The sequence below is a fragment of the Theropithecus gelada genome, chromosome 9 (genome assembly GCF_003255815.1).
Source record: "Theropithecus gelada isolate Dixy chromosome 9, Tgel_1.0, whole genome shotgun sequence".
NCBI lineage: Eukaryota > Metazoa > Chordata > Mammalia > Primates > Cercopithecidae > Theropithecus > Theropithecus gelada.
The window spans coordinates 56,997,706-57,024,962 of record NC_037677.1 but is presented as its reverse complement, the minus strand read 5'-3'; the positions used below and the strand labels follow the sequence as shown (position 1 = coordinate 57,024,962).

The 27,257-nt window shown below is 42.2% G+C and overlaps 1 protein-coding gene and 1 long non-coding RNA gene across 51 annotated transcripts in view; one reads left to right on the top strand and one right to left on the bottom strand.

Moving 5' to 3' along the window:
- LOC112631186 overlaps nucleotides 1–9,660 on the top strand; it is an 88,650-nt gene extending 78,990 nt beyond the window's left edge. The window contains exons 3-4 of the long non-coding RNA XR_003121085.1: nucleotides 8,679–8,873; nucleotides 9,512–9,660. This is a non-coding gene — a long non-coding RNA (uncharacterized LOC112631186). The remainder of the gene's footprint in view (nucleotides 1–8,678; nucleotides 8,874–9,511) is intronic.
- The window catches only part of KCNMA1 (potassium calcium-activated channel subfamily M alpha 1), a 755,234-nt gene that overhangs the window by 89,915 nt on the left and 638,062 nt on the right, over nucleotides 1–27,257 (bottom strand). For 45 of the 50 annotated variants that reach the window (XR_003121084.1, XM_025395822.1, XM_025395829.1 and 42 more), the window contains one exon: nucleotides 1,011–1,104. Coding sequence is in view for 49 of the 50 variants with exons in the window: in XM_025395822.1 (XP_025251607.1) it covers nucleotides 1,011–1,104 (94 nt within the window). In the remaining variant the exon portion in view is untranslated. Of the gene's footprint in view, nucleotides 1–1,010; nucleotides 1,105–5,568; nucleotides 5,656–27,257 lie in introns of all 50 variants that reach the window. The other 5 variants (XM_025395846.1, XM_025395839.1, XM_025395845.1 and 2 more) reach the window with 2 other exon arrangements.

Below are 27,257 nucleotides of genomic sequence, written 5' to 3'. Positions count from 1 at the left end.
GGTGAGCAGTGCAAATCTGAAATCACTCCTATTTCATTTGGGTGGTAGAGAGTCAGGATGTCAGAGGAAAAAAATGCTGGGATTGGCAGATGAATTGAAGACAAAAATGAGAGATAAAAGATGGAGAGGCCAAGAAGAGGAAACTGTAGAACGCTGTTGAAATTTGACTTCACTTACTATTTACCAGAGGAAGCCATAGTCAAGAAAGAAGTGAGGGAGAAAGAGAGAGAAGGAGGAAGGAAGGGAGGGAGGGGGGAAGAAGGGAAGGAGGGAGGGGGAAAGGAGGAAGGGAGGGAGGGAAGGAAGGAAGGAAGGAAGGAAGGAAGGAAGGAAGGAAGGAAGGAAGGAAGGAACGAACGAACGAAGGAAGGAAGGAAGGGAACGTGTACGTGCATGCTCTATTTCATAATTAATATTGCTTTTAGCCTGAGCAGAACTGTATTACTTCTGAACTTTGCTTTGGCAAGTCCACAGATTATTAGACTTTTTTTTATCAGTCAAAATCAATTAACAGAAATTTGATTTCAATCGACAGGATAAAAGGAAGGTAATCTTCAGGTTCATTTTTGATTGTGATGATACATCTCACATATGGCCTTAAGTACAGAAAACAGTCCTCGGAGGGACTCCAGCAGAAAGAGACTGCCGCAGGCAAACTAACCACACGAGTTCCTCTGATTGGTTACCGCCGTCATTAGTGCCACTGCTGTTTAGGAACTACACACAGACAGGACATGGTGACAGCTAAGACTTTAAAGCCTATGTATTTTTCAAACAGCTTTTCAAACTGTTTTTCATGACAGAATTTTTTCAGCTCTATCATTAACTGCTGACAAGCTGACAGAATAAATACTCCAGCCTTTAAGAAGCCATCTAACGATCTCGGTCCCCTCCCCCACCCTGGGCTTGCTGGGGAGGGGAGACTCTGGGCCTGGCAGGGTGAGGAGGGGGTGAGGGGAGGAAGAGAACGGCTAAGAGGGAAACCGTGGGCAACCAACCCCTCTCCTTACCTCATCAGCTTAGGCGAGGAGTTGGGTGAGTTCCGCATGCCTCCATTCCGTTGCTTTTTTTTTGGTGATAGCGTTGACGGCTGCTCATCTTCAACTGGAAATACAGGCAGCTCATGAGATTATGAACAGTTTGAGGGCAGACTGTGAAATACAGGCAAAATATCAAAGGACACACACTCAAGGCTCAGTCACTCACTAGGAATTCATGGCTGTCTTTTAGGACCCAATGACAAAGACCAAATGTGTTAGTCAAACAGGCTGGCTTAGAGAAGGTGAAGGCATCACCTCTTTACACTCCAGCCTTTGAACATGCACTTTAAACAGACTGAAATAGTTTGTAAACACCCTGCCGTAAGAAAAAGAAAAAAGAAAAAAGAAATAATGATTTATCTGTATACCAAAAAAACAAAAAAAACAAAAAAAACTTATGAACAATCATTATTCCTAGAGTTAATTTTGGTTACTTTGCTTTGCCCAGTAATCGAGTGCATTTTTTTGTAACCAAAATCAGAAATAAAGTTGTATTTGAAATGTCGGCATAACTGCCAGCCTGCTGCTTCTCCAGATGAACCAACTTAGCTGGTTCCTAATCCCTGCATGCCAGAGAAAGAGCATTGAAAAGAGGCAAGGATTCAAGGTCTTGACAGCCAATGTTTCAATCACGTCGGGGCACATTGGCGCATGCTGGCTCAAGAATCCCAAGCCCAACTCAGCTTTTATCCCTCCAACTGCCAGGAGGGAGGGCTTGTGGGGCTGTGCCAATGGGGTCCTTTCTTAACCCATGAAGACAGGAGCACCGGGACTGGTGAGGTTGGAGGAGAGCCCCAGAATGGAGGAGGAGGTTGCCATTGAATGAAATCTCTGATGATGAGGCAGCGGGGCAGGGATGGAGGGCAGCACAGGGGATTGGAAACCAAAAGCTGTTTTCCAAATATCTAAACCACACAGATCGCTAAGCAATGTGAAGCTTCACTTAGAAACACCACAGCACACTCTACTGCTCTTGCCCAAAGACACCCACTAATAAGCTTTGCAGATGTATTAGCCTGCATCATGCTTCTTTTTAAGAGAACTGCTTGATAATTAGCAGATGCAAACCCAGCCTGTCACCCAAGGGCATCAGCGGCAAAATTCTAGTCCTCCTCTCCCCACCCCCACAATTCAGGCTAAAGCTGTAATGTCAAGAAGGAAAAATAGTATCTTCAGATTCTTATAGTTGACTGCAACACAGACTAGGAGGAAAGCACCCCTGAAACTCAGAATGCACGGCAGTTACCTTAAAGCTAAGAAGAGAAATATTAGCAGTGATGACATCAAAAGAAGCTTTGATATATGTTAATGGTGTAGGAGTCTTAGACTGGGGAGAAAGTGCCATGTCAGCTACTTGGTATTATTCAGGAAGACCCATATTAGAGCATGCATTATATGGTACTTCCCTGAAAATGCTAAATAAATTTAGTAGGTTATGATACATGGTTCCAAGGCAATTTTAATAATCCAACTACCCTCCAAACCTGCTTCAAAGTATTACACATTTTACACTCTCCTATTCTGCTGTCAGTTTGGGCTTGTCTAAATCCTGGCTGATGCAGAAAAAGGGAATGACTCTGGTATAAGGTGAGAGTGAGACCAGAAGAAATGAAGGCAAGAAAGCACCTGCAAACACCCACAGCCCACCCCCGGTACCAGCTGCTTCCTCTGACACCCACCAGGGCCCATGCTCAGGCTGCGACCGTATCAGTCATTTAGAGCTCCAGGCAGAGACTATGTGGCTGGGATAATATCGCATCTTATCAGAAATGAGTATCCAAAGCAAATCACACAGAGACTAAACAGCACTTAAAAGATTAAAGGAAATAAATACAAGCCACATAAATGGTATTGAAAAAAATCACTTAGAGTTGATATGCATCTCTCGGCAAGCAAACAGGCACTCTGAGCTTGACCTGAATTAATCTTCCTTTCACAGGATAGGGGACCAGGCATCCGAGGCAATAATGCGGTAGAAAGGCAGTGAGGGTGTATGTGTGTGTGTGTGAGTGTGTATAAGTATACTTTCGCACTTTCCCCATCTTAGAATGAAGTAGAAAGTCTTGCACTGACTAGACCTATAAGACAAGGTCATCTTTTAATATGGGCCGCTTGCAATTGGTATATTGTGTTCAGGGTGACCTAGATTGGTTGTGTAGCATGCTGGAGCAAATAACATGTGTGTGTTTGTGTGCGTGCATGTGAGTCGCTCTAGTCAGGGTGCAAGTTCTGTTTTTCTCATCTTAAGGTTATAATTCAGTTGGCCTTCTTAAGGTTGTAATCCCACATCCAAAGGTCTTTTATCTAACCTAGTCTACCACGGCTAGCGTTTTTCAAGGTCACCAGATGTTACCACGGTTGTGTCCAGTTACACAATGAATCTAGATGAGTTAAGACCTGAACAGAAGTCATCCTCCCTAGCATGCCTGTGGGATTCTTTTGCTTAGCATTTGCTTCCCTGTTTGCATTGGGCCTATAACAAATAATTCTCTTTGGTTAAGTGGCCATTATCTTTACATCTTGTTGCTAGCTGTTGGCCCACACTGATCTTCAGATGGAAGAGTTGCAAGTTAATAACCTGTTAGCCAGCTCCAGGGAGACACCTCATTCTGGTAGTAAAGTTGTGCCTCTTCTACGCAAAGAAACTATTTATTTTCATTGCAACTCAGAAAGATCATCTATCATAATCAGACTGCATTTAAAGTGGGATTTGTTCTCCTAAATGAAACTTGGGTTTAAAGGTTTCCTCCTGCACTCACAGCCTTGGAAATGCAGATCTGTTCCCTGAAGAGATGGGGGAAAACATCTCCAGCTTAAAAATATGAACGCTGTGTAATGGAGACCATTACATATGGCTTAGGTCCCTCAAGAGAAGCAGTGATAACTTCTTTCTCATAAGTAGGGTATAACCATATTTAATTATTAGCCTTTATATGGATCCTATCAATTTCTGCATATTTAAAGAAAGCAGATCTAGGAAAACTTTTAGTTAAGCTATAAAATATAATTTTCATTTCATGGCTTCTGTGACTACATGAGAGGAATAAAAATGGAATTAAAAGGGAGGCCTAAATTTACTCACTTTCACGAAAGACAAATGTGTTGAAGTAATGGGCCACTACCTCATGACGATGCACATTTACAAGCTCTTATTTAACTTACATTTCGGCTAATTACAATACACCTCCATCTCTGGCATTTTCACTTGCCTTCATGCTGCGGAAGCCACATGAAGATATGATCCTTTAAAGAAACCTGACTTCTTTAGAACACAAACAAGTTCAGGAATCTAACGTGGAATTTTTATAGGAGCTGAACTCCATCCAGTCTCCAAGTACTCATAAAATTCAAGGGCTTGTTTTTGCACATCCCTAAGTATAACACTTAATGTGCTGTTGTAACTTCCCAGCGCTCCCTTGTCTAATAGGCACTGAATCTAACAGTTTTACAGTTTGGGAAGACTCGGTGCTAGGAAAATGTCAGGCAAGTCTAATGAGGCTTCAGATCCCCTGGTTTGCGCTAGAGTTTAATTTAAAGTTACAATGATGTTTTAACATGTTTGCTTATACTTGACTAAAGAGGATTCGTTATTTCAATGACATAACCTCCAGACAATGTTCTGGGAATTGATTTAAGATGTGGTGGTAATTCCAACAGCCTTAATGCAGAGTTGAACATCTGTAACAACATTTTACTCGACTTTTCATCAGCATTCTGTTTTCAAGCAAAAGCAAGCAACATCTTCCAGAAACACTGGCCAGAACTCTGGGCTTACTTCAAAATGATTACATATTTCACTAGATTTCTTTAAAAAGAAATATCTTCCTTTATCAGCCTTGCCAGATTGCAAACACTGTGTCAGGGTTTACCAAGCCTCTTTATGGTCCTTGGAGTGAAATGGGGCAATGATTGCAACTCCCAGCCTTCCCTAATTCAGTCTAATGCCTGCATAGAACGGACCTGATGCTCAGCTCTAGCCTGGGGCACATTCCCTCTGCCCTGTTTCCCCAGGGAGATTTACGGGGATGATGCCCTTTAAGATTTAAAGGTGAGTTTGTTGGCTGGAGTTACAAAACCAGTTCAAAGCAAATAAACTCGGAAACGTAATAAAAGGCAAACAACTCATAAACATGAGTCAACCGCTATCTCCATTATGTTATTAATCACCACATCTGGAGAAACCCACATCTGTACACACTTAGCAGGTCATTAGTAATGTCATATTCACACTGGAGTCACTCAGAGTAAGAGTCATGCAAAGTGGTTTGAACACAAAGGCATCTAGCTAACAGGGCTTCCGACTAAAGTCTTGCGCAAGCTGCCAGTTTGGGGGTGAGGTTGTTTTAATTATTATTAATTTTTTTTTACAGTTTTCCCTTTGGTAGTTTGCTGCCCAGCAAGCTAAGTGCAAGCTAAAATCCACAGTAGTGCATCGCTCTTCTTCAACTGAGCTCAGCATGATAAAGTAGAACGTTGAGGGGTGCAGGGCAGTTATTAAAAATGGGGATGGGTCACAGTCCTCCTTCACCTGGCTCGGTCACAAGCCGAGAATTGGGAGTTTCCTTCTTGAACTCAAATGGGTCTTTGAAATAGCGTGATCTAGCTGCAACCTTGACTGCCAAACAACAAGGAGAAAAGAAAACGGAAATTAATCCTTAGTGAAATGTGTTTTAGAAAAGTTCCAAACCAATTTTAACACTGAATAGCTTTGAATCAAACTGGAAGTTTCTCCCTCACAGCTGAATTGCCTTTTTTTCCCCTTTCTTTTACCCTGATGACTTCCTGTAATTCCTTTTGCTGTTTTATTGTCATCCATGTCAGGAGGGATAATACTTCTGGAAATTCAGAAGACAATCTTCTTAGTATAACTTCCAAAAATATACAGACTTCCCCGTCACCCCACAACATGCACAGACACCGAACACTCAGTTTAGCAGCAAGATCAGACCCATTCTCTCCTGAAGTCTGCTAAAAGAAATCCCACTGAAAAATCAGTCCTTGGTGATAAACTTTTGCTGTCTGTCTCAAACTGCTGGCTTGGTCAGTCCCCTTAGTTGTGATATCAGTGCCTAACATTAAACGCCGTGAGTTTGCCATTCCTCAGAAAAAGGGATCCACGGCACTTCCTTTGGCCGTCAGCGACACCAATGAAAAGTGGGTGTTTCAAATGTTGTTTTACTAAAATGAAGGGTAGGGAGTGATGGTAAAATTCCTGGAATTTTATAACAGTCGTGTTGCAAAATGTAATTCACCATGGACAAAACTCCCAAGCTGACCTAAGCTCTCTCTGATATGACTGTTTAAGACTTTCACCAGAAAGTTTGCGCAAGTTAACTCTCAAAGTCTTAGGATGTGGCCACAAGAGTGCAATCTTGGGATTGGAGGATGGAATGGTGCCTGGCTCTTTCTCACACAAACCAGACTGGTGAGAGGGTGTGGTTATTTCCTTAAGCAATGATGGGTAAACAACCACAAAAATAACAATATATGCCAGATGAACAACCCATACTGTGAATTTGGTAGTATAATTGCTGTAAAGGAGCGCTTGACTGCTGTTTCGGGATGAATCCCACAGTGGGGAATGTCATGTGTCCATCAACGAGGCTGAGCTGTTAAGCACAGCTAGGATCAGGTAAGCCAGGCAATGGAGCCACGTTCTACGCCCAGAGTAGTGGGCAGTACCAAAGTGCAGGGGAGTTAAAGTGGCTGTGGGTGATAGCCTTGGAATGAGAATTTCTTGCCTGACAACCTTGGAATTGCACATATCACCAAGAAGTTTGATGAGCACTGTAGTATTCTTCATAAAAATCAACTATAAATCTATCTTTTGAAAGAGCATGGCTAATATTTTTTTTTTTTCTGAGACAAGGTCTTTGTTGCTCAGGCTGGTATGCAGTGGTGCTATCTTGGTTCACTGCAACCTCTGACATCACAGCTAATATTAAGCCACAGATGAGGAAAAGATGAAAGACGCTGCCCCTTAAAAGCAACCCCAACAATCGTAATATCTCAAACATATACACCTCTCTAAAATTGAACAACCACATTATCATATACATTATTCCAGCGGGATAATTTCACAACTTCTAGCTAGGAAATAGGAAATACACTTACTTGGAAAACCTAATGGGTGTCAGTTTTTTAAAAATCTGTGGTTATGCAGAATAAGAATTTTTAAAAATGTCTAAGTGACCTGTACTGCCCTAGGACAGGCATAGGGAGTGCCCACCCTATGGTAGGCTTCCAGGGCAGGGAAGGGAGGCTTGTTAGAGCTTTTGCATTTCTGGCTTTTGTGGAGCTAATAGGAAAATGGGGAGGGAGACTTTAAGGAACAATAGGTTACATAGAAGTTAATCACAGGGTATATTTCTGGCTCTATTCACTGCCTAGGAAACCTGAATTGTGTAAGTTTGAGTCCATCAACACAGAGTAATGAAAGAATTCAGCTCCTACATGGGAGAGAGAAAAAAATACTATATAAATATATTAACAGAATCCACATGACTTGGAATGCAGTGTTCTCTACAAAATACTGTGGGCCTAATGGATCCTCTAGAATCCAATTGGGTAAATTAGATGTACCCATGGTACCCATGCCGTAGGTCCCCAACCCCAATCTCAAACTATGTTCTGTATGCATCCTGAGAGGAACCCAGCATCTACCAAAGCCCCCCATATCTAGAATCGCAGCTCATATATCTTCACTGTAGACTTGACCTGTTAGAATCATTGTCCAACGCTCTGCCCTGCTCAGTATTCAGTAGAAAATCCTTTTGGAATTTTCTGGATGCCTTTAGCCATTTTCTTTTTCCCTGGAATAGACTCTCTATTACCTCAAGGGCAAAGAAAAGTCTCAAGCAAAAATCACTAGGTATTAGTTTCTTAGAGATGAGACATGGAGATGAACAATGGAATTCCAACAGGAAATGCACAATTGAAAAGAGAAATTCAAGAACATCCCTGAATTTTTGCTGTGGGGTTTGGAGAATGGGAAGGTACTAGGAGACGGGAGATAATTTTTACTTTGCATCCATCTGGGAGGGGTGGGGAATGTATAAAAGTCAAATACAAACAGCCCCTTCCCAGCTTTTCTTTCCTTCTCTCCCTACTCCCTACTCCTGACACCAAAAGCCAACTTCTGGCTTTGTGGCCAAAAGTTAAAACTGACTCCTTTAGGTTGCCGTAGCACGTGCAATCCATGTTTGTGGGGGACAACTTTTAGAGTAGGGATGAAACCTGCCACATCCTGGGCACCAAGAGCTGCTTCCTTCTCATCTTTCTCACGTTCAGGGGTCAGCAAACTGTAGCCTGCCACCTGTTTTTGTACATCCCATGAGCTAAACATGTGTTTACATTTTTAAGTCATTGGGGAAAAAAATCTAAGAATAATAATATTTTGTAATCCACTAAAATGACATGAAATTCAAATTTTGGTGGCTATAAATAAAATTTTTTCAGACCATAGCCACAGTTGTTGGTTTACCTGCCATCCCTGGCTGCTTCCATCTCTAACGACAAAGTTGAGGACTTTGCCATATGTGTTGCAAAGACTAAGATATTAATTTGCTGACCTTTGACAGAGAAACTTTGCTGACCCCTGCAGTAGTTTAATCTTCTCATATTTCCCTTGCTTTCCAGTCTCCACAAAGAACAATGTTCTTCCCAACCTGTCAAGACAGCCAAATAACAAAAGAAATACCCATGAAGCACACCTGAAGTACACAGATCTGGGGACGTCGAGAGGAACGGAGGTAGTTTAGTGACTCTACTGTCCCTAACACCCAACCCACTATTAGCCCTGCTGGTCCATTCATGTTTGAGGTCATGAGTCAGGTGAGTTTCACATTTTCCAACTCAAGCTAAGTTAAATTCATCCATCCAGTACTTTGGAAAGCAAGGCGAACCACATCTACCGTGAGCAATTCCTCGAAGCTGTCAGCGTGTGCTGCCAGTCCACCCTGCGAGAGCCCCGTACAAGACAACAGATTAACCATTAGACTAGATATGTTGAAAATATACAGCTTCAACCTTTCCCCAGCTAGCTCAGAGCGATATATAGATGATTATTTCAACCGTCAGCTGCCGCATAGATTTAAACCCCTGCACAATAACTCCTGGATTCATCTGCCCCTTGTCAAACTTGCACAGCTTTAGTTGGAGGATACATGGTGTGGCAGTTTCACTGTGAATCCAGAATGATCCAGACGGCTGCTGTCTCTTTGTTAACAGGAAGGCAAACTGATGAGTTTGTAATGCATTTCTTATCAAAGGTAGTTTCAGAAAAGAAAATGTGCCCCATCAGTTTGGCTAGAATTTCACATACACTAGATTATGGGCTTAATCAGAACATCTCTGTTATTTTCTTGAGGAAATAGATAATTCCACATCCAATCCATTTAAATCATTTTATGCCAATGAATTATGTATTTATGAATTTATAATTATCCTTGATTTTTCTTCCCCTTTTGCAGTCTACTTAAAATCATCAGCTGGAGCCTACAAAGCAATAGTGCTTAATAGATACAAGCATGCTAATATATTTTTTAAGTGAATGCTGATCTTTCTGAGCTGTGTGTCTAAAATCATCATTGTGAATAAAAGAATTGTAATTTCCAACCCATACATTTAACAAAGACAAAATGGACTGTAATGGAATTTATGGAGCCTGTAAAGGAACTCTTTTTCTAAGATGGTTTACAATCAAATAGATTTGGATTTACTGTAGGTCATATCAGGTCCCCCAAAGTGTATCAAGAGAAAGTGCCTGTAAGATACCAAACACTGCTCCTGGCACCCTGGAAGGGCTCACACCTATGGCTGCAGCTGCTAGTTTCCTGGTGTCCTTATTGTTTCCAGCCCTAGTGAATTCAGTACTTAAATGCCAGCTTTGGAATCAATATTTATCCTGTCTTTACTTAAAATTATGACATTCTGTTCATCCTGGATTTTTAAAATTTTGATATTTTGAAAATATTTTATTTTGATAGCTTGAAAATATTGCATGAAACTATCATTTATCTTGATTCCTGAGGTTTTGGGTCTCCTCTTAAATTTGGTGCCCAAGGCAAAAGCTTCTCTCACCTCACCCAATTTCCAGCCCTGAACACCATTTCTCAAAGGTATTCGAGGTACTGGTTCTGCCACCCCACAGAACTGGACAAGGCAAATCTAAGACAAGAGTTATTTCTTTTGATCACTTCATGCTGTTTGCATGAGATTGTTAAGGAAGGCCCTTGAAACAAATGTTTCCTTGTGGATTTACAAATTGCCAGGCATCCAAAGGAGTGGAGAAAAGATCACGCTGCCTCAGGAATCTGAGATTTGCCACCTGCCCAGAGTGAGAAACAGAAAAGAGAGCTGGGGTCAGGTCTCTCGTGGACTTTATTTCACATCCCACATCAAATTCTCCTGGTTAACACAATGTTGATTTACATTTCCACTTTGGGGTGAAAGTTTTTATTTGCTTACACATTTTGACACCAACGTTACTTTCTTTCTTTTTCTTTTTTTGCCCCCCACCTCCCTGCTGCCAAACAGCTTCAAATAGCCATGACTGGCAGAAGAAGTCAATCATACATTTCCATTTTCACTTTGCTGTTTATATTCTTTAAATTAATGCTTGCCCCAATGATTCTTATATTTAAAGACCAGCCTAAAATCTAATTGTGTATATGTGAAACTGTTTTCTAAACCATAAGATGTTATATAAATATGAACCACTATTATTATTAACATTATTATTATTGGCTCATCCAGAAATACCATATCTTCCATTGAGCCAGTGGTGTCAAGAGCCCCCTAGAATTCTAATATATATTCCAGATGGGTGCACTGATACTTTCTTTGAAACTCAGATAAAGGTAAAATGCATGGGTTTTTAGTGCAACCCAGGTGCCCGATGAAGAATGTTCTGCCAGAACACTTTAGAAATACAGTATGCTTTTAACCTTGGGAGGTAAGGACCAGTGTGGATTATGACTTTACACTAAACACAGCATTTAGTATATTTCTTAAGGGCATAATCACCTTCTATGGATGTTCTTGAACTATAAAATCATTATCTGTATGCTATTATAATTTATCCTTGGACACATCCTGTGCAATATTTTATAATGCTAGTGTATGGCAGGTCCTTTCTGGTCAACACATTAGAGAAAAAGGTGTAGAGTGCAACAGAAGGACTGGGAGATGCTTGGAGATGCTCTGGCTTCACCCTCTTTTGCCTCAAAGCTGCACTTACATGCAGACCCTGAACCAGGACCCAGGTCGGCTGACTTCTAATTCAGATCATTTGCTGCCAGAATTCTGCCTGTGAGACCAGCATGAGGATATGAGCTTCTTGAGTCAGTCCACCTGCCCAAGTCCCAGCTCTGACCCTCTTTGGAGCTCTTTTTCTAAGATAGTTTATAATCAAATAGATTTGGATTTACTGTAGGTCAAATCAGTTACTCCATACCTCGATGTCCTATGATCTACCGTGATCCCTACTGGACCAAGGAGGACACCAAATTTGGGAGATGCTTTGGGATTACAGGACATAATCAGGAGCTGCAGGCTGACAGTCTGAGGACCAATCTTTAAGTCTGAAGATTGTCCATATGAATATGGATTTCTAACTTCTAATTAAAAATCTCATAGAGGACTGAGTCTTCATTCCAAAAGGGTGCCTTTCTGCCGGGGCAGGAGCTTGTCAGCTGCTCAAATGCCCCACTGCTGCCTACTGTACCCCCAGATATACGGCAGGCACCCCATGTTTGCATTTCTGGCCCTGGAACCAGTGACACTCAAGTGTACCATCCCTGAGATAAAGATTTTAAGGCATGGGATATCCTTCCACAAATGCCAACTCATATTGAGTGGGTAGAGGGGTAAGAGTTAAGCACACAGGCCTTGAAGTCACACTGTTGGGTCTGAACCTAGGTATTTGGCAAATTATCTAACTTCAGTTTTCTCACCAATAAAATGAGAATTGGAATACCTATCTAATAGGGTTGTGAGAATGGACGGAAAATGTGAAAAGCACTTAAAAGAAGTCCTGGTGAGCTCTTTCTAAACGCTACCCATGATTATTGCCTTGGCTTTGAAGAGTCAGAACAATGAGAGTTCTCCGCCTCTGGGTCCTTCTCCACACCAGTCTGCCACCTTTGGACATGGTGTAATTCACATGGGTCCATACTCTCTCTCCTGCCCCAAGCAATTGATCCAGTAACCAACCCTTAGAATGGGGTGAGCCTTCCCACCCCCACCTGACCCCTACCCTTGCATCTCATTCGACTGTCACCTTTGTCCCTTGTTTCATATGGCCCCAATGAAGTGCTCAAGTCAAATAATTAGGTTTTGCCAAATGTCATAAAAACAAGAAAAGCCAGAAAACGTTTAAACGGACCTCAATTGGAGAAGGCTGGAACCATTCACGGCAAGAACAAATGAAAGACAGATGGCGACAGAGGAACCCCACTGTTTCCTCTAAATTACAGGAAATTCACACCGCCTGATTGTGAGGGCCTCTTTCCCTTGAATTTCTGCTGGGAGGTCATGGGATTGATCGGGGTATTCAGACACGTGGGAGACAGAAGGGGCAGGGGCATGGCGGGGTAGAGAAGCAGTGACTCCTTTACCAGGTCCTCCCACCATGTCTTCCTTTCACCTGCCTACTTGACCACCCTTGAAGGGACAGGTTAGGCTGCCTCCTCCAGGGGGCCTTCCCAGATGATTATGACAAGATCAATTCTCTCCTTTCTTTAAAAAATCCCCTGGCACTTCTGATCTCATGCCTTACATTATTATAACTTGTTTTCAATTTGAATGTGTTCTACTCCCCCTACTAGGCTTATAAGCTGCTCTGTTGGAGTTTACATATCACTGAGTCTCTCACAATGCTGAGCCTGCAAAGTTCCCAATAAATAGCTCCTAGCAGCTACAGAGGCGATGTTGCAAAGCGGAGAAGCACAGCTTAGTGATCAGGAGCCCCGGGTTCTAGGCCTGCCTTGGATCAACCGTGTGGCCTTGGCAAGACACTTCCCTTTCCTGGGGGGATGAGCATTAGTTAAGTATGAGACCTTTCTGGCTCTGATTTGTAATGACTCTGAGTTTAATGCTGGGCATCACTTTTTCTTGTTCTTTTCTTTAAAATCTTTTTAAAGATGCACAATAAGAGAGAACCACAACCCTAGCCAGAGAAATTAGATAATTGCGTCAAATACGAATATACGAACTCGTAAGTTATGTAAAAGCAACAGTACAAAAGATGTTCCATGAGAATGTCAAGGGATGGCTACATGAAATGTGTTAGCGAATAAGTAAGTCCTAAAGAGAGAATTGTTAGGAAAAAAAGAAAGAAAGAAAGAAAGAAAGAAAGAAAGAAAGAAAGAAAGAAAGAAAGAAAGAAAGAAAAGGAAGAAGACTTGAAACAAGAATAGGATGAATAGAGAGGTCAGCCTTATTTACCGTATATCCCCAGATGGAGCACAGGGCCTGGAACTCAGGGAGCACTTGACCCGTGATGCTGAACAGACTAAGGAGTGGCAATCGAGGGCGGGAAGGGCATGCCAGGCGGAGGACACAGCTTGAACCAAGTCAAGGTGGTTGGAAAATATGAAACTGTAAGAAAGTCAGTTTGGCTAGTGCAGGAAGATGTATTTGAGGGCACAGTTGGAGGTATAAAGGGCAGATAGTGTAAAGGTTTACCTTCCAAATGATAGAATTTGGACAATATTTGGTAATAATCTGAATCCTCTGGGAAAGTTATTTTTCCTTCGATTTAAATACTGAAGTTCAAAGAGGATAGTGGGTGGGCTTTGCATCTTGGAAAAGTCTATCAGAAACTGCCTAGCTTGCTCAGCCCACTTTCCTTTCAAAGGTAAGAAACACACATTCGTGTATGGAACTAAAGCAGGGAGGCCCTTGGCAATGGTCCAGTTCCATTGAAGGTCTCTTTTCTCTTTTTTTTCTGGAGAACTTATTCAACAGGAAAATAAGGTTATCTAATGCCTCAGAAAGGGGTCCCGTGAAACTCACAAGGCCTATTCCTCACAGCCCAGCCAGGTAAATTTACCCTGATTCCAGGATGGCTATTTCCTGTCTTTAGCTACTCCAGCTGATACCATCCACTCTACAGAGAACTGGAAGGAAACCCATCAGGGTTTGGCTTTTACACGAAAACTGACTGCAATCCATATTTTCAAAAAATCATTTTCAACAAAACCAATGCTTTAAAGTAGATTCACTGAGAAGAAAATGTTTCCCCAATCCTCTCCTCCTTGGTTTTGTTGAATCAATAACACTTCAAGATGTTCTCTGTGAAAATCACATGGGTGAATTAAATAAGAATGTACATTATATTATCTAGATCAACTTGCAGCCCTTAGTGCAGTATGCCTGAGAAAACTTTAAAAACTCAAAAGAGAGAAATCCTATTAAAAGAGTAAAATACTGCCTATGCTTCCAAAGTTCTTTATGGCCTGATAGGTAGAAAATTTAATAACGAAGGGCTGGGCATGGTGGCTCACATCTGTAATCCCAGCACTTTGGGAGGCTGAGGCAGGTGGATATCTTGAGGTCAGTTCAAGATCAGCCTGGCCAATATTGCGAAACCCCAACTCTAAAAATACAAAAATTAGCTGGGCATGGTGGCATATGCCTGTATTCCCAGCTACTTGGTAGGCTGAGGCAGGAGAATCACTTGAACCCGGGAGGCAGAAGTTTCTGTGAGCCGAGATTGTACAACTACACTCCAGCCTGGATGACACAGTAAGACAATGTTTTCTTTAAAAAAAAAAAAAAGGAAGAAAATTTAATAATGAAGAAAATAAACAAATAAATGAGTCATCCTGAGACATATTTCAATTATCCCCTTCTGTAACCTCAATAAATTCATTTTCTCCTACATAAGCTAATGTTTACACTCAAATATCCTGTACAAAGGAATACCGCAGACTGTGAAAAAACAGTAAAAAAATATAGCTGTGTCTTGAAAAAAATGGTTGAAAAATCGGGTATGTGTGGACAAAATAATGTTTAAAAATAGTTTTGCTTGCATATTTGATTTTTGTCCTCATTTATGATACCCAAGTTGATGAGCTGATCAGCTTTTCTGTGAAAAGTATTCTTAAAAAACATAACAAAACATAATAAAAACTCTGATCCTGTTTGTCAAAATGTAGTTCTGGCCCCGAGAGAAAAGCAACATGCTTCGGATGACTTGGATTCTAGAGTAACTCTTTTATTAGTATTATTATTTAGTTTTATGTTTGTTTGCTTGTTTGTTTTGAGACGGAGTCTCGCTCTGTCACCCCGTCTAGAATGCAGTGGCACAATCTTGGCTCACTGCAAGCTCCACCTCCTGAGTTCAAGCAACTCTACTATCTCAGCCTCCAAAGTAGCTGAGATTACAGGCGCCTGGCCAGTGTTTGTATTTTAGTAGAGATGGGGTTTCACCATGTTGGCAAGGCTGGTCTCAAACTCCTGACCTCAAGTGATCCACCTGCCTCAGCTTCCCAAAGTTCTGGGGTTACAGACATGAGCCACTGTACCCAACCTGGATTCTAGAGTAACCATGATGAAAGAACATCATACTAAGGTGATTTTTTTTTATATAAAACATTAATTCAGTATATCAATCAGTCACTTTAATAAAAATGCCCCTCATTATCCTGAGGTGAATAGAAGCCTATGGGATTAATTTGTGTAAATAGATATTAGATTAAAATGAGGACTTGCCACATAACAATAATCAGACAGCACAGGTAATCCGATCTCAGTGCTGAATCCAGCATTGTGTAGTCACCTTTTACAAACAGTAACATGTATTTAACCGGGACTTGTTTCAAGTAAGCACTGCATCAGGCAAGCTGGATTTCAAATAAACCTTAGCAATTGAGGGGCATTGTCCTACTGGCAGTATATCTCTTCAAACAACAGCAACAACAGTTTTAGATATTTATTTTAGAGAAATAAAGGAGACAATCTGCAAGAGAAAAGGCAGAAAGTGAGGAGGAGGAGAGTACCTAGAAGCCAGGTAGAGGGTTTATTTCTAGAAAAGCAGCGCCACCTGCTGGTGGACCTGCATGTCAGGCCCCTCTGCGGTTTGCAGGCCATCTATCTTGCAATCTATGCATAAATATACAGCAGTATTTCTCAGCTGCTGTTATACATAAGAATTTTATTACCAGTAGGCAGATTTCTAACACACTGGTTGCAGTTTAATAATCCTCTATTACCTGAAGTATGGGTTATATAAAAACCTAGAATGTTAATTGTTGACAAACCAATTCTAATATGTAAAGCACTGTAAGTCACCCAGTAAATACACAAATAAATCAAAAGGGATAGCTCTTTTTGCTCTAACAACATGTTATTAAAAACTGCAACTTAATCACTTACATAAAAATAATGTTCATGCATTTCGATGTACTAAGAAATCAGAAAAATGCATTATAATCTTACTAACAGAGCTTTTCCTTCACTTACAATTTAGAAGAAACTATTCTGCAGAAAATATTTTTCCCTTTCTTTAAAAAATGTACCTAAACCAACATGTCATTTAGGAAATTTGCTCATATAACAAAACCTAAGTTACAAACAACTAAGATTACATCTATAAAATGTTATATTTTTAAAATAGCAATAGAGAAGTCGTGGAAAATATGTCACTGATACAGTGAGCAGAGAAACACTACCTGTCATTTTTCAGAAAAAGATCACACAAACGCGATAGCAAAGGAACACAATAAAAAGCAGAAACAGGAATGTGATAGGTGACTCTGATTGTATCTACAAAGGAAACTGTGAAATAAATTAACACCCAAGTACCCAAGAAAGGCATATTGTGTCTTCACTGGAAGTGATCATTATGCAACAGAGAAGGCTGGTGATTTTGTAAGAACAGAAATAAAGTGTAGCCTATGAAATCTAGTGGTGATAACTAATGACCATACTACTTACAACTCTGATTTGATCTCTAACATAAAAAAATAAAATAAAAAAGTACTCTAAAGAATAGATGCATGCAATAGGGATTGTATTTTTCACTTGAAACAAATAAACCTCAAATGGGATCAAAGGACCCCAGTAAATGAAAAATGACAGTTCCTGTGTTGCCCTGATTTGATCTCAAGCAAAACTACCATGCTGATAACATAGCAGGGGATGTGAGGAAGGCAGTGGCATTCTTGGATGGCTATAAAAAGAAGACGAGTGTGTAGCCCATTCAGCTGACGGGAAGCCCATTCTAACTCCAAAAAGTTATCGAGATTTAATCTCTAACAACAACAACAACAAAAATAACTTATGCGGCAACCAAAAGGGTATCCTTTAAAAACACACATACACAATTTTGTTATTTCCAATACACTCTGTAGAATCTCTTTACATTCAGTTCTTCCATCTGTCTAAGGCACATGTGTGAAGAGAACCAAATGTCACAATGCTTGCTTTGAGCCTGAAGTGTCTCCAGTTATCCAGACAGGGAACTGGACTAGGAGGGTCTCAGGCGCAGGCCACGGGCACCCCATCTCCCACCTCAGCTGGCTACCACGTGCTCTGGAGAGACAGGGTTTCCAGGAGCAATTCTGGACAGATGCGAAGGGTGAAGGGGAATCTGGTGGGGTTCAGGGCTGTCAAGATTTGAACTGGGGGCTTACCCTGCCTAGATATAACTCCTAGTGTTAGCTTGTGTATTAGTCCAGTGAGATGTGGTCTAGGCCACTGGCTAGGGTCTGAACGATTAAAGGTGCACGCCCTGCCTTAAGAACCTTAAATATCCAAATTTATTTGGGATAAATTCAAATCAATGAGGAATCAAACATGGATGAACAGAAGCAATGGGTTTGCCATGGCTTCCTACCCCGACTCAAATACCCAATGACATATGGAAGGAGAAAACATCAGCACCCCCAGATCCACTACGGAGCCCACCGTGTGCTGTCAGCAGAAACAATGGAAGAAATGTGTTACCTTCAGAAGAAGCAGTGATCAATTCAAGATCAAACTACTCAAGAGTTGTCCAGCAGTCAAGGGAATTGGCTGTAGGCTGTTCAGAAACAAAGATTCTGTTCAAGAAGGTATAAAGGAACAAGAAGGAAGAAAGGAAGATCTCTAGCCTTGAGACTTTTTTTTTTTTTTTTTTTTTTTGGCCTCTGGTTCAAGTTCTCATGAAATACCTTTTCTTTTGCGATACATGCTTAACAAACTCTGGAAACATATTCTCAACAGAGTTTACATGTTAATCAGCAATTTGTTGAATTCTCACTGTGTGCCTTGGTTACTGTGTGCAATATACTAAGAATTCAAAGACCAATGAGATGTGGTGTTTGTTGCTGTTGTCGACTTCTACAAAAACCTCAACATAAAAACTGCCCTAAATGGGGTTTACATGAAATGTTACAGGCTTACAGAAAAGAGATTCACTTTTTCTAATTCGGGGTCAGGGTGAGCTAGTCAAGAAGGCTTCACAGAGACGGCAGTACGCCAGCAGTACCTTCACAGCAGAGGTTGGCCAACTTTTTCCCTAGAAGGCCAGATAATAAATATTTTGAGCTTTCTGGGCCATACCCTCTTTGTTACAATTACTCAACTTTGCAGTTGTAGCCTGAAAGCAGCCAGGGACACTGAGCAAATGAATGGATGTTACTATGTTACAAGGAAACTTTACTTACTACAATGGGTGGTAGGCCAGACTGGGCCCATGGGACAGTGTGCTGACCCCTGCTTTGAAGGATGGGTAAGTTTCAATCTGCTAGAAGAGGAGAGGAAAATAATCACAGTCTCAGGAAAAGGTTCCAGAAATGTGTTAACTAACACAAATAAGACACTTCTAGAGAATTGTTAGATGATGGATGCTTACGTGGAGAACAGAACTAGGGAAACTGGTTGAGGCCAAATTGCAAAGGGCTTTGAATGCCATTTTAATAGCAGAAAGTTGGAAATTATCCTCTTAAAAAACAAGGAACCATCAAAAGGTCTCCTCTCTCTTTAAAATGGGATAACATGATAAAGTCTGTGCTTTAGAATACTAAAGTTGGTGGTGGTTTGGTGGCAAGGGGAACTAACTGAAAGGTTGAAAGGCAACAATGGCAGACTAGCTGAAGAAGAAACGAGCATGTGAGCTTGGCAGTGCCACTGGTAATGGTGAGAAAAGGTTCGAAATGTAATATGGAGGCCAAATCAGAGGACTCGGCCATCGGTAGGAGGGAAGAGAGTGGCACAGTGTAAAACCCAGAATTTTCAATGTTCGTTTTGATACTCATTCCAGCCGTCCCTAGACCTGTCCACACATCAGGTCTGCTCAAAGAAAGGGATAGTGGTAAGACATGGGTGAAACACTTGGGCCCAGTCTTGGCCTTGCTCCAAGCACTCATCTAATTAATGACAAAATCAACAAGACGCAGAGTCCAACTACTATAAAGCAAGGTAGGAAAGGTGATGATGTGAGGTCTCAACACCAACCAGACCTCAAAGACAGGTTAAGAGTCAGACATGGTGGTGCACACCTGTAGTCCTGGCTACTCGGGAGGCTGAGGTGAGAGGATTGCTTGAACCTAAAAGTTCAAGGCTGCAGTGAGCTCTGATCACACCACTGCACTCCAGCCTGGGTGACAGAAGGAGGTCCCATCTCAAAAAACAACAATAACAACAGAAAAAGATGAGTTGAGATCAAGATCATCATCCAAAAAATAAATTTTGATAGAATTTGAAAGGACAGGAATGTCTTCTTTCCCCATCTGTTCTCCTCTTTTTGTGTTCCAACTTCCCTCCCTCTCCCAAAAACACACTGAATTTGCTGATGATCTCCAGACCTATTTTAGGGATGGACAAGCCATAAAGAAGGGGTTTCAGGGGGATGAGGAATGATGAGACCTGAAGTCACAGTTTTCTAAAGATCCCAGGACCTAGGGATTCTAACAGCTGGGCTGAAATCTAAGACACACATTTGTTTTCATCCATCAAATCTGTACTATTCTAACTAGGAAGCCTCTTTTGCCTGAAGATGGTGTCCTGGTTTGGCCCTATATGCTTCCTGCTACACAAGTTCATTCCTGGAGACCTGGCAATAACAAAACAAGGTGTAACAAACATGACGAGGAGGCTCTTTGGGGAGACAGTTAGCATTCATTACGGGAGGGCTGGGGCCATTTGTAGAGACACTGCATATGAACTGGTCTGGGAGAGCTTCAGTGGCTGACAACGTTCTGATTATTGATAAACTCCAAATCACTGCAGCATAGATTATACTAGGACCCCGGGTTGGGGAGAGGGCCTTTTTCTGTGCTTTCCTTGAGGAAAAATAAAAGACACCTTGGAAGAAAACAAGCTGACAATAAAGTAGAGACCTGTAAGAGTCTTCTGGGCTCTTTCTGTGTGTTCCTGTGTGCCCAGTTCCTGCCCTAGAAGCTGCAAACTCACAGAACAATAGCTCTTATATACTACGAGATTTCTATACACATCATTCTTCCTCACAGGACCTACCACAGCGTTGGGTAATAGACATCAGCATTTTAGAAGGATTTATAACAGTAAGGGTTGAAACAAAAAGGACTTTTAGCCTTTTTCAATCAGAAGAAGGAAGATAATCAGAGTCTCAGAGTTTAAAGGAAACTTAGAAATATGATCTTCCAATTTCTTCATTTTACACGCAAATTTTGCAAGGCCTGCTGGGTAGTCAAGATGGAAACCAATGTTCTGGGGAGATAACAGCTATCTACTGGTATTTTTGTTGGCTTATTTCTGTTGGGACAATTATTCCATGATCTAGAAATTAAACAAATTGACTCCATTTAAATTTTATAGTCTGTTATACGAAGCTGTTCAACTCTCAGTCACTATCTGTGGGCTTCTCTGCCTGTAGCTGATATGGCCTATCATAAGGCTAGCTTGATGACAGTCAGTCATTTGAAAAAAAAAAAACGCACTAGTTATGGTTAAAGTGGCTTATCATTATTATTTCCATCAATACTATGGGAGATGGCAGGCTTCTGATCTAGCAATCTACTCATCCACTATGTAATCTTGGTCAAGTTCATCTCTGTTTCTTTGTTAATTTCATATGTTAATGAAGGATGATAGCAATAATTCAACATATGCCAGGCAATCTTCATATATATTCACTCACTGAATTCATGCAACCACTCTGTGAGATAGGTCCTTATTATCTCCAGTTTGTAGACGGGGAAGCTAAAAAATATTGAAGTTCTGGGACTTACTCAAAGTCACATGGTAGTAGGACATGATGTCTATGCTGGGGATGCCTAGATGAAATGAGATGATGTTGGTGCCTTGAGAAGTGCAAAGACTCAAACACACATAAGACATTACTCTTATTACAGCCATGAGCATCCACTCAGTGAACATGTCAAAGCATGACTTCACCAGGACTTCCAAAGTTTCCAGAAAACTCACAGATCTCATCCTTGTATCTGCCTGCTCTGACGTTTCCTAGAATTTCAGGCTATAATTGCCAACAAGATCTCTCAGTTCACTGCACAGTGAGGGGATGGCTTCAGAATCCCCTAACATACAGAGGAGGAAAGACAGGAGATGTCTGTCTGTTTCCCATCTTCATCTTAATAGAAGATATTTATGAAGGAGCAGTGTTTCCAGCAACCAGCCCCTTGCAAATGTCACATTCATGCCCTAACTTCCAGACCCTGTGACATGACCTGAGCCCCTTCCTCCCTGTCTTCATTCCTAGCATAGTTGCAGCTTTTATTTTCACCTAGCATCTCTCTTCTCTGCAGGTCACTGTGCCTGCCTTCTTAGTAACACCTGTTTAGGGCTTTGGTTTTGAAGCATCCCTGCTGGATGTGTTCTCTCCGTTGGATATGTTACAGACCATATGTGGAAATTTACTCATCTGCACTGAAGAAATGGCCAGATCAACCTTGACAAAATGCAGAGAGCATTTCAGAACCATTCAAAGGTAAGGGAATGCTTGGTGCAGCCTGAGAGAGCTTTGAGAACGATCAAGAAAACTCTTCCTTGGCTTGAGCAAAACAAACAGAATAATGGCTCTTAATGGGAAATAGCTATGAGACATTCAGCTTTTGGATACCTCCATGTGGAAGGAGTCATCATTTGGGTGCTGCTGTTGGATTCAAGCTGCCTATTTTGAGTCAGAGTCAATTACCCTGACCACCATAAAAGGCCTTGAATGTTTCTCTACATTTGGGCAGGCTGATGCGCCCACCTGCAGATGCTGACACCTCTCTATCTACGACAGGCCCCTTTCCTCTCATAAGCCCTGCCCAATGCATTGGTTTTATGCCGCCCTGACTCACAGCAAAATAATCAGGTTTGCTGACATTAAGAAAACTCAATGTGAATGTCGCAAGTCCTTGATTTTGTAGAGCAAATTCTCTACATATAGTGGTATCCCTGCCTCTCCTCATTTGAAGCATTGGTGGATTTTTGCCTATGTGGTTATTTTCCGGTACTTTGTTTCCAGATCTTCTTTCCCATAATGTATCCTTCACAAAGAATATCAATTGCAACTACCAGCTGATCATTTTCTAGTTCCTTCAGTCATGTCCTTGTTTTTTCTTACTACATTTTTTCCCTCTTAATCTTCTTGTGCATCCCAGTTTTTTTATGTTTACATACATATACTATACAGTAAGCTGCTACTTAGCAAGTTTTGGGAAACTTTATGGATCTGGGGCAATCTGGCTTCTAGCACATCACCAATTCCTTTAAGGGTTGGGAACCCCTTCATTTATTCATTCTTTTACTCATCAAATATTTACTGAACTGGAATCCTCCAGGCCATTTCCTACTCAAGTATTCTTGCCAATATAGGAAGCCCAGCCAAGGATGTCAGCATGCTACATTTTTGACCTTGGAGGGAAGGCAGGCAGCCCCTGGGTCCTTTTTTGACTGAGTGTGATCCAACAGGCTCCAGCCCAGAAAGCTGACATTGGCCAAAATGAAGATCATTTTAACGCAAGCAGTCAGCTCCCTTCCCAGAAGATAGCCCATGCTCTATGGTGTGCAGATGCCCATCTATGCACTGTCAATACAGCTGGTGCACTGCCAGCTCTGGGGTTGGAGTGTTTCTCACTTCATTTATAAGTCTCTCAGTGCAGTAGATCATCCCTAATGCAGATCTGCCTCAAAAGATTCCACTTTCAGTTTGCATAGGGTTTTCTCTGCAGCTCTAGGAACATTTGGTGGGACTCCTCTTGCTGTATTGAAGGGGCTAGAATGAAAGCTTTCAGATTTACTAGAAAAGGCTAGGGGAGTTTTTCTTGCTGTTTCTCTTGAATATAATATAAGAGGCTAGCTCCTCCTGAGGATGACCAAATGAGAGGGTCAGGGAAGAAAGGCCACTATGGTTAGTTCTGCTCATCTAAGCTAGACATCAAAAGAATGTCTCCTCAGAATAAAAGTCTATGGGCATGTGTAGCAATCACCCTCCAAAGCAAGCACTACCTAGCTATTTACAGAAAGGCCTCTGCAATTCCCTCTGAGATTTCAAATGCAAGGGTCTGATAATGCTGGATTTAGCTCTGTCCATTTAGATTCCCTTTGGGAAAAAGGTCAGCTGGGGAAGCAGAACCCCTGTAAGCAGATGTGGCGATGGAGGGTCCCCTGACTATCCAGGTAATTCAACACGCTGGTTTGGGAGAAAGCCCCAGAGAGAGAAAGACAACACACAGTTGGTTGGCTTGGTGCATTCTGCCACATTGCACTTCCAGAAGTTGGCATTCTCAGCATGCACAGCCTACCACCATGAGGGAACCCAGGACTCAAGTGCTTTTCCATGCAGTTTTAATGACCCTCTGAGGTCAATGGTGTGCACAAATGCCACAACCACAGATGCTGACATAAGAAAGGACACAGACAAAGGTCTTATGCACAAAGCAGTAAAACCGAAAAGAAAGTTGTCCATGGTACTTCTAAATGCCACTTGACTTCTTTAGGACTCTGTGTGGCAGTACTTCACAGGAAATGTGTTTCGTATTTCCACTCAAGAAGGTTAAGTGGTTGAAAACTACAGTGCATTTTCAGTGAAAGGGATGTGAAGCACTTTATTATTTTTTCCCCCATTGATGTAAGGAGACATGCTGACTTCCTAAGGAGAAAAGTCTCCTTGCCATACACTGGGATTTAAAGAAGAATTCCCATGAGCTCTAACCGAAACTACCACCTGCAGCTGGAAGCAAGAGCCTCAGCGCTGGCCAGGTGTCCCCACTGGTGGCTCCCACTTGCTTTGTGTCTGCTGTTCAGCCTGAGCCAACACTTCACACCAGCAGGTGAGAGCTGCCTGCCTGTCACCTTCAACACACTCAAGATGTGAGACATACTTGAACTGGGGAGGACAGTGAGGAAGAAGGAAGAAACATTGGTTAGGAAAAGGAAACAGAAGTAGATCCCCAAGGCCAGTGGTAGTGGATGCAGACGGGTGGGTCTCCCAGTCCTGGGTCAGAGGTCAGGAAATCTTCCTCCAATAAGAAGGAAACTCTAGTGAACCCAGCTGGGAATCACAATGGCTGCTGGGTCAGCTGGGGAGAATTAGGCTCATGGAATTCAACTGCTCCAGAGCCACTAATTAAACTGTCTTTTAAAGACTCTAACTTCTTGGATTTGTATCTGGATAATGTGCTTCAGCTGCAGGGTCCTGTACACTATAGATCAAGTCTTCCTTCCGAAGGCTTCTCAGAGCAGCTGGGCCCTGGCCCTCCCACCACAGGCTCCCCTCTGTTTGTCTCCTGAGAGGGGGGCTTCCAGCTGCCCCCTAGCCAGTCCCTTCCTCCCCTGCAGCCACAGCAGCCCTCCCAAAACAAAGGCTCTGTTAGGTCACTTCCCTGATCAAACACCAATATGATAGTGTCGCATTGTCTAAAGACTTTCTATCATATTACAGACTAAGAACAAAAATCTTGACCTGGACCCTGCCAGGAATGGAGCCCCATTTTACCCTTCAGGGGGGTCCACTCCCTGCATGCTAACTCTTAAACTTCACCCAAATTGGGTGACCAGCTGCTGTGCAGGAGGTCCCCCAGGACTCCCTACGTTATCTCGAGTTTTCGTTACCGGAATCCTCACTTTTATCTCCTCCCTTGGAGATTAAGTGACTTATCCATCACATTCAACTGCAAGAGTAACTGAGCAACTCAACCAACTCCACACACTGTGGAGCCACATGGCCTGTGTTGAAATCCCAGCTCCACCAGTCACTGGCTATGAGACCCTTGGCAAGTCATGAGACTGTGACATAAGGCTATGAGACCCGTGGCCAGACTCACTGGCTATGAGACCCTTGTGCCTTAGTCTGTAAATGGGGCACATTGCAGATGTCTCAGGTTACAGTTACCTCAACTGCAAACAACAGTTACCTACCTCATAATAAGGGTTAAATTAATTAATATTTGTAGTAATAGGCAGAGTAGTGCCAGTAACGCAGCAAATGCTATATAAGTGTTACATGTAACAACAATAACAACACATACACATATCCTCCCTGTGTTCTCAGAGTTGCTTGCACACAGTAAGAGTAGAGACTACACTAAGTCTAGTTGTAACATGAATCCAAGTTAACCAACTAGCCATTTCTTAGTACTGCTGTGTCAACAAACCTCACTCCCTTGGTGATGCAGTATACATAGAATATAGATCTCTTTGGGGAGTGACCCCATGCTCAGATAAGACTAAAACATGATCCTAGCCTCAAAAGAGAAACACAATTTTTCAGCAAATGTTGGTACTATGCCTCCTTCTGTCTCTCCTCACCAATGAGCATGACCTGCTTATAATTTCTACCTCCACTCCATTCTGGTTTCCATTTTTGGCTGCTCTGTGCTTGCAGCTTCTAGGCTTCACTGGGAGTCAAAGATCCCAAATGTTAAGATCATTCCGAAGAGCATGCTGGCAAATGTCCTAAATGTGCTGGGCCAGATGACAAGCATCCATCTCCGATGAAGGAAGTATCCAACTGAAATGATGGGCACCATATGAGAAGGAGAATCCCAAGGCATGACGGAGACCAGAGGTGCTGCAGACCCACTGTCCATTTCTGCCCGGATGGGGAAGGAAGGCAGGATGCAGTGAAGCCTGTGCCACTGCCCCACAAGCCTCTCTCGAGTGACTTCACACCATTATTGGTCTGATACTAATTTGAGACAATGCCCAATCACATCACAACAAATTAGCCACAGACACGTGATAGCAATCAACTCAGGGGGCGAGCCTGAATGCGGGCTGGGGGATTCCCCAGCTCCGTGAGCCGCACGCTCCCACAGATGTTTCTAAAAGCCTCTTCCCAGAGGCCCATTTAGAGAGAAATTAAATGCAACTTCGACTTAATTAACATTTTAAATGATAATGAATACAATGTAGATTCATAGGAGGCATTTACATTGTGTTGTAAAATTGATAAAAATTTAATAACTCTTTGTTAATAAGTTATGTCTCCCCAGACCCATAAAGCCTAAGGCGCTGCAAACTCCAGACTGGGTCTAACCGAGGCTCCTGGTGCAGGTGGAGGAAGGAGGCAGAGATGGATTTGACATTTGCTCCAAGCCTGCTCTAATTCAAACCTCTGCTTGTTCATCAGTACTTTATTTCATACAGTAAAGGTCAGGATTTGGGCTCAAGGCAGAGCCTTGACAAGAAAGCTCAAGTGGAAGGCGGGCTGGCCCTGGCATCTGTCGCCTGAGATAGTGGAGGAGGATGGAAGATGAGGAGCTAACTGGCCACATCTGCCCTCCACCATAGAGGTAAGAGGAAGCAGCCACTGCCTGGTGGTAGAAGCTGTCAGGATGAGTATCCTGACAACCGGCCACTGTCCTGAAATAAAAAAGCAAACATAATTTCTATGTCACCTTGCATAAGGGCCTCTTCTGGGCTTATGTGAGGCATGCCAACGTCTTTTCTAGTTTGTCCTTAAAGAGCCGAGTCATTTATTACAGCGCAGTGTCCCTGGGAAGAGAGGTGTCCCATGATGGGGTATACACAAAGGACCCTGTCAGCTTCCCTCATTCTGACCTTTCTACTTCTTGTTTCCCAATCCTGTTTCAAAGAATTTCTTTTGAGAAGTTGGCTGCCTTTTGCCTACTGTTCCTGTCTCCTTTCATCTACCTGCAGTACATCTTCATAGTGTATTCATCTTCAGGAATTCAATCACACTCTTGTTTTGAAGGTGGTGGAAGCACAACAAGGTCCCCAAATACAAGCCAGTGACTTTACCTGACACTCAACTGAAACAACCAGCTATTTATTCTGGTG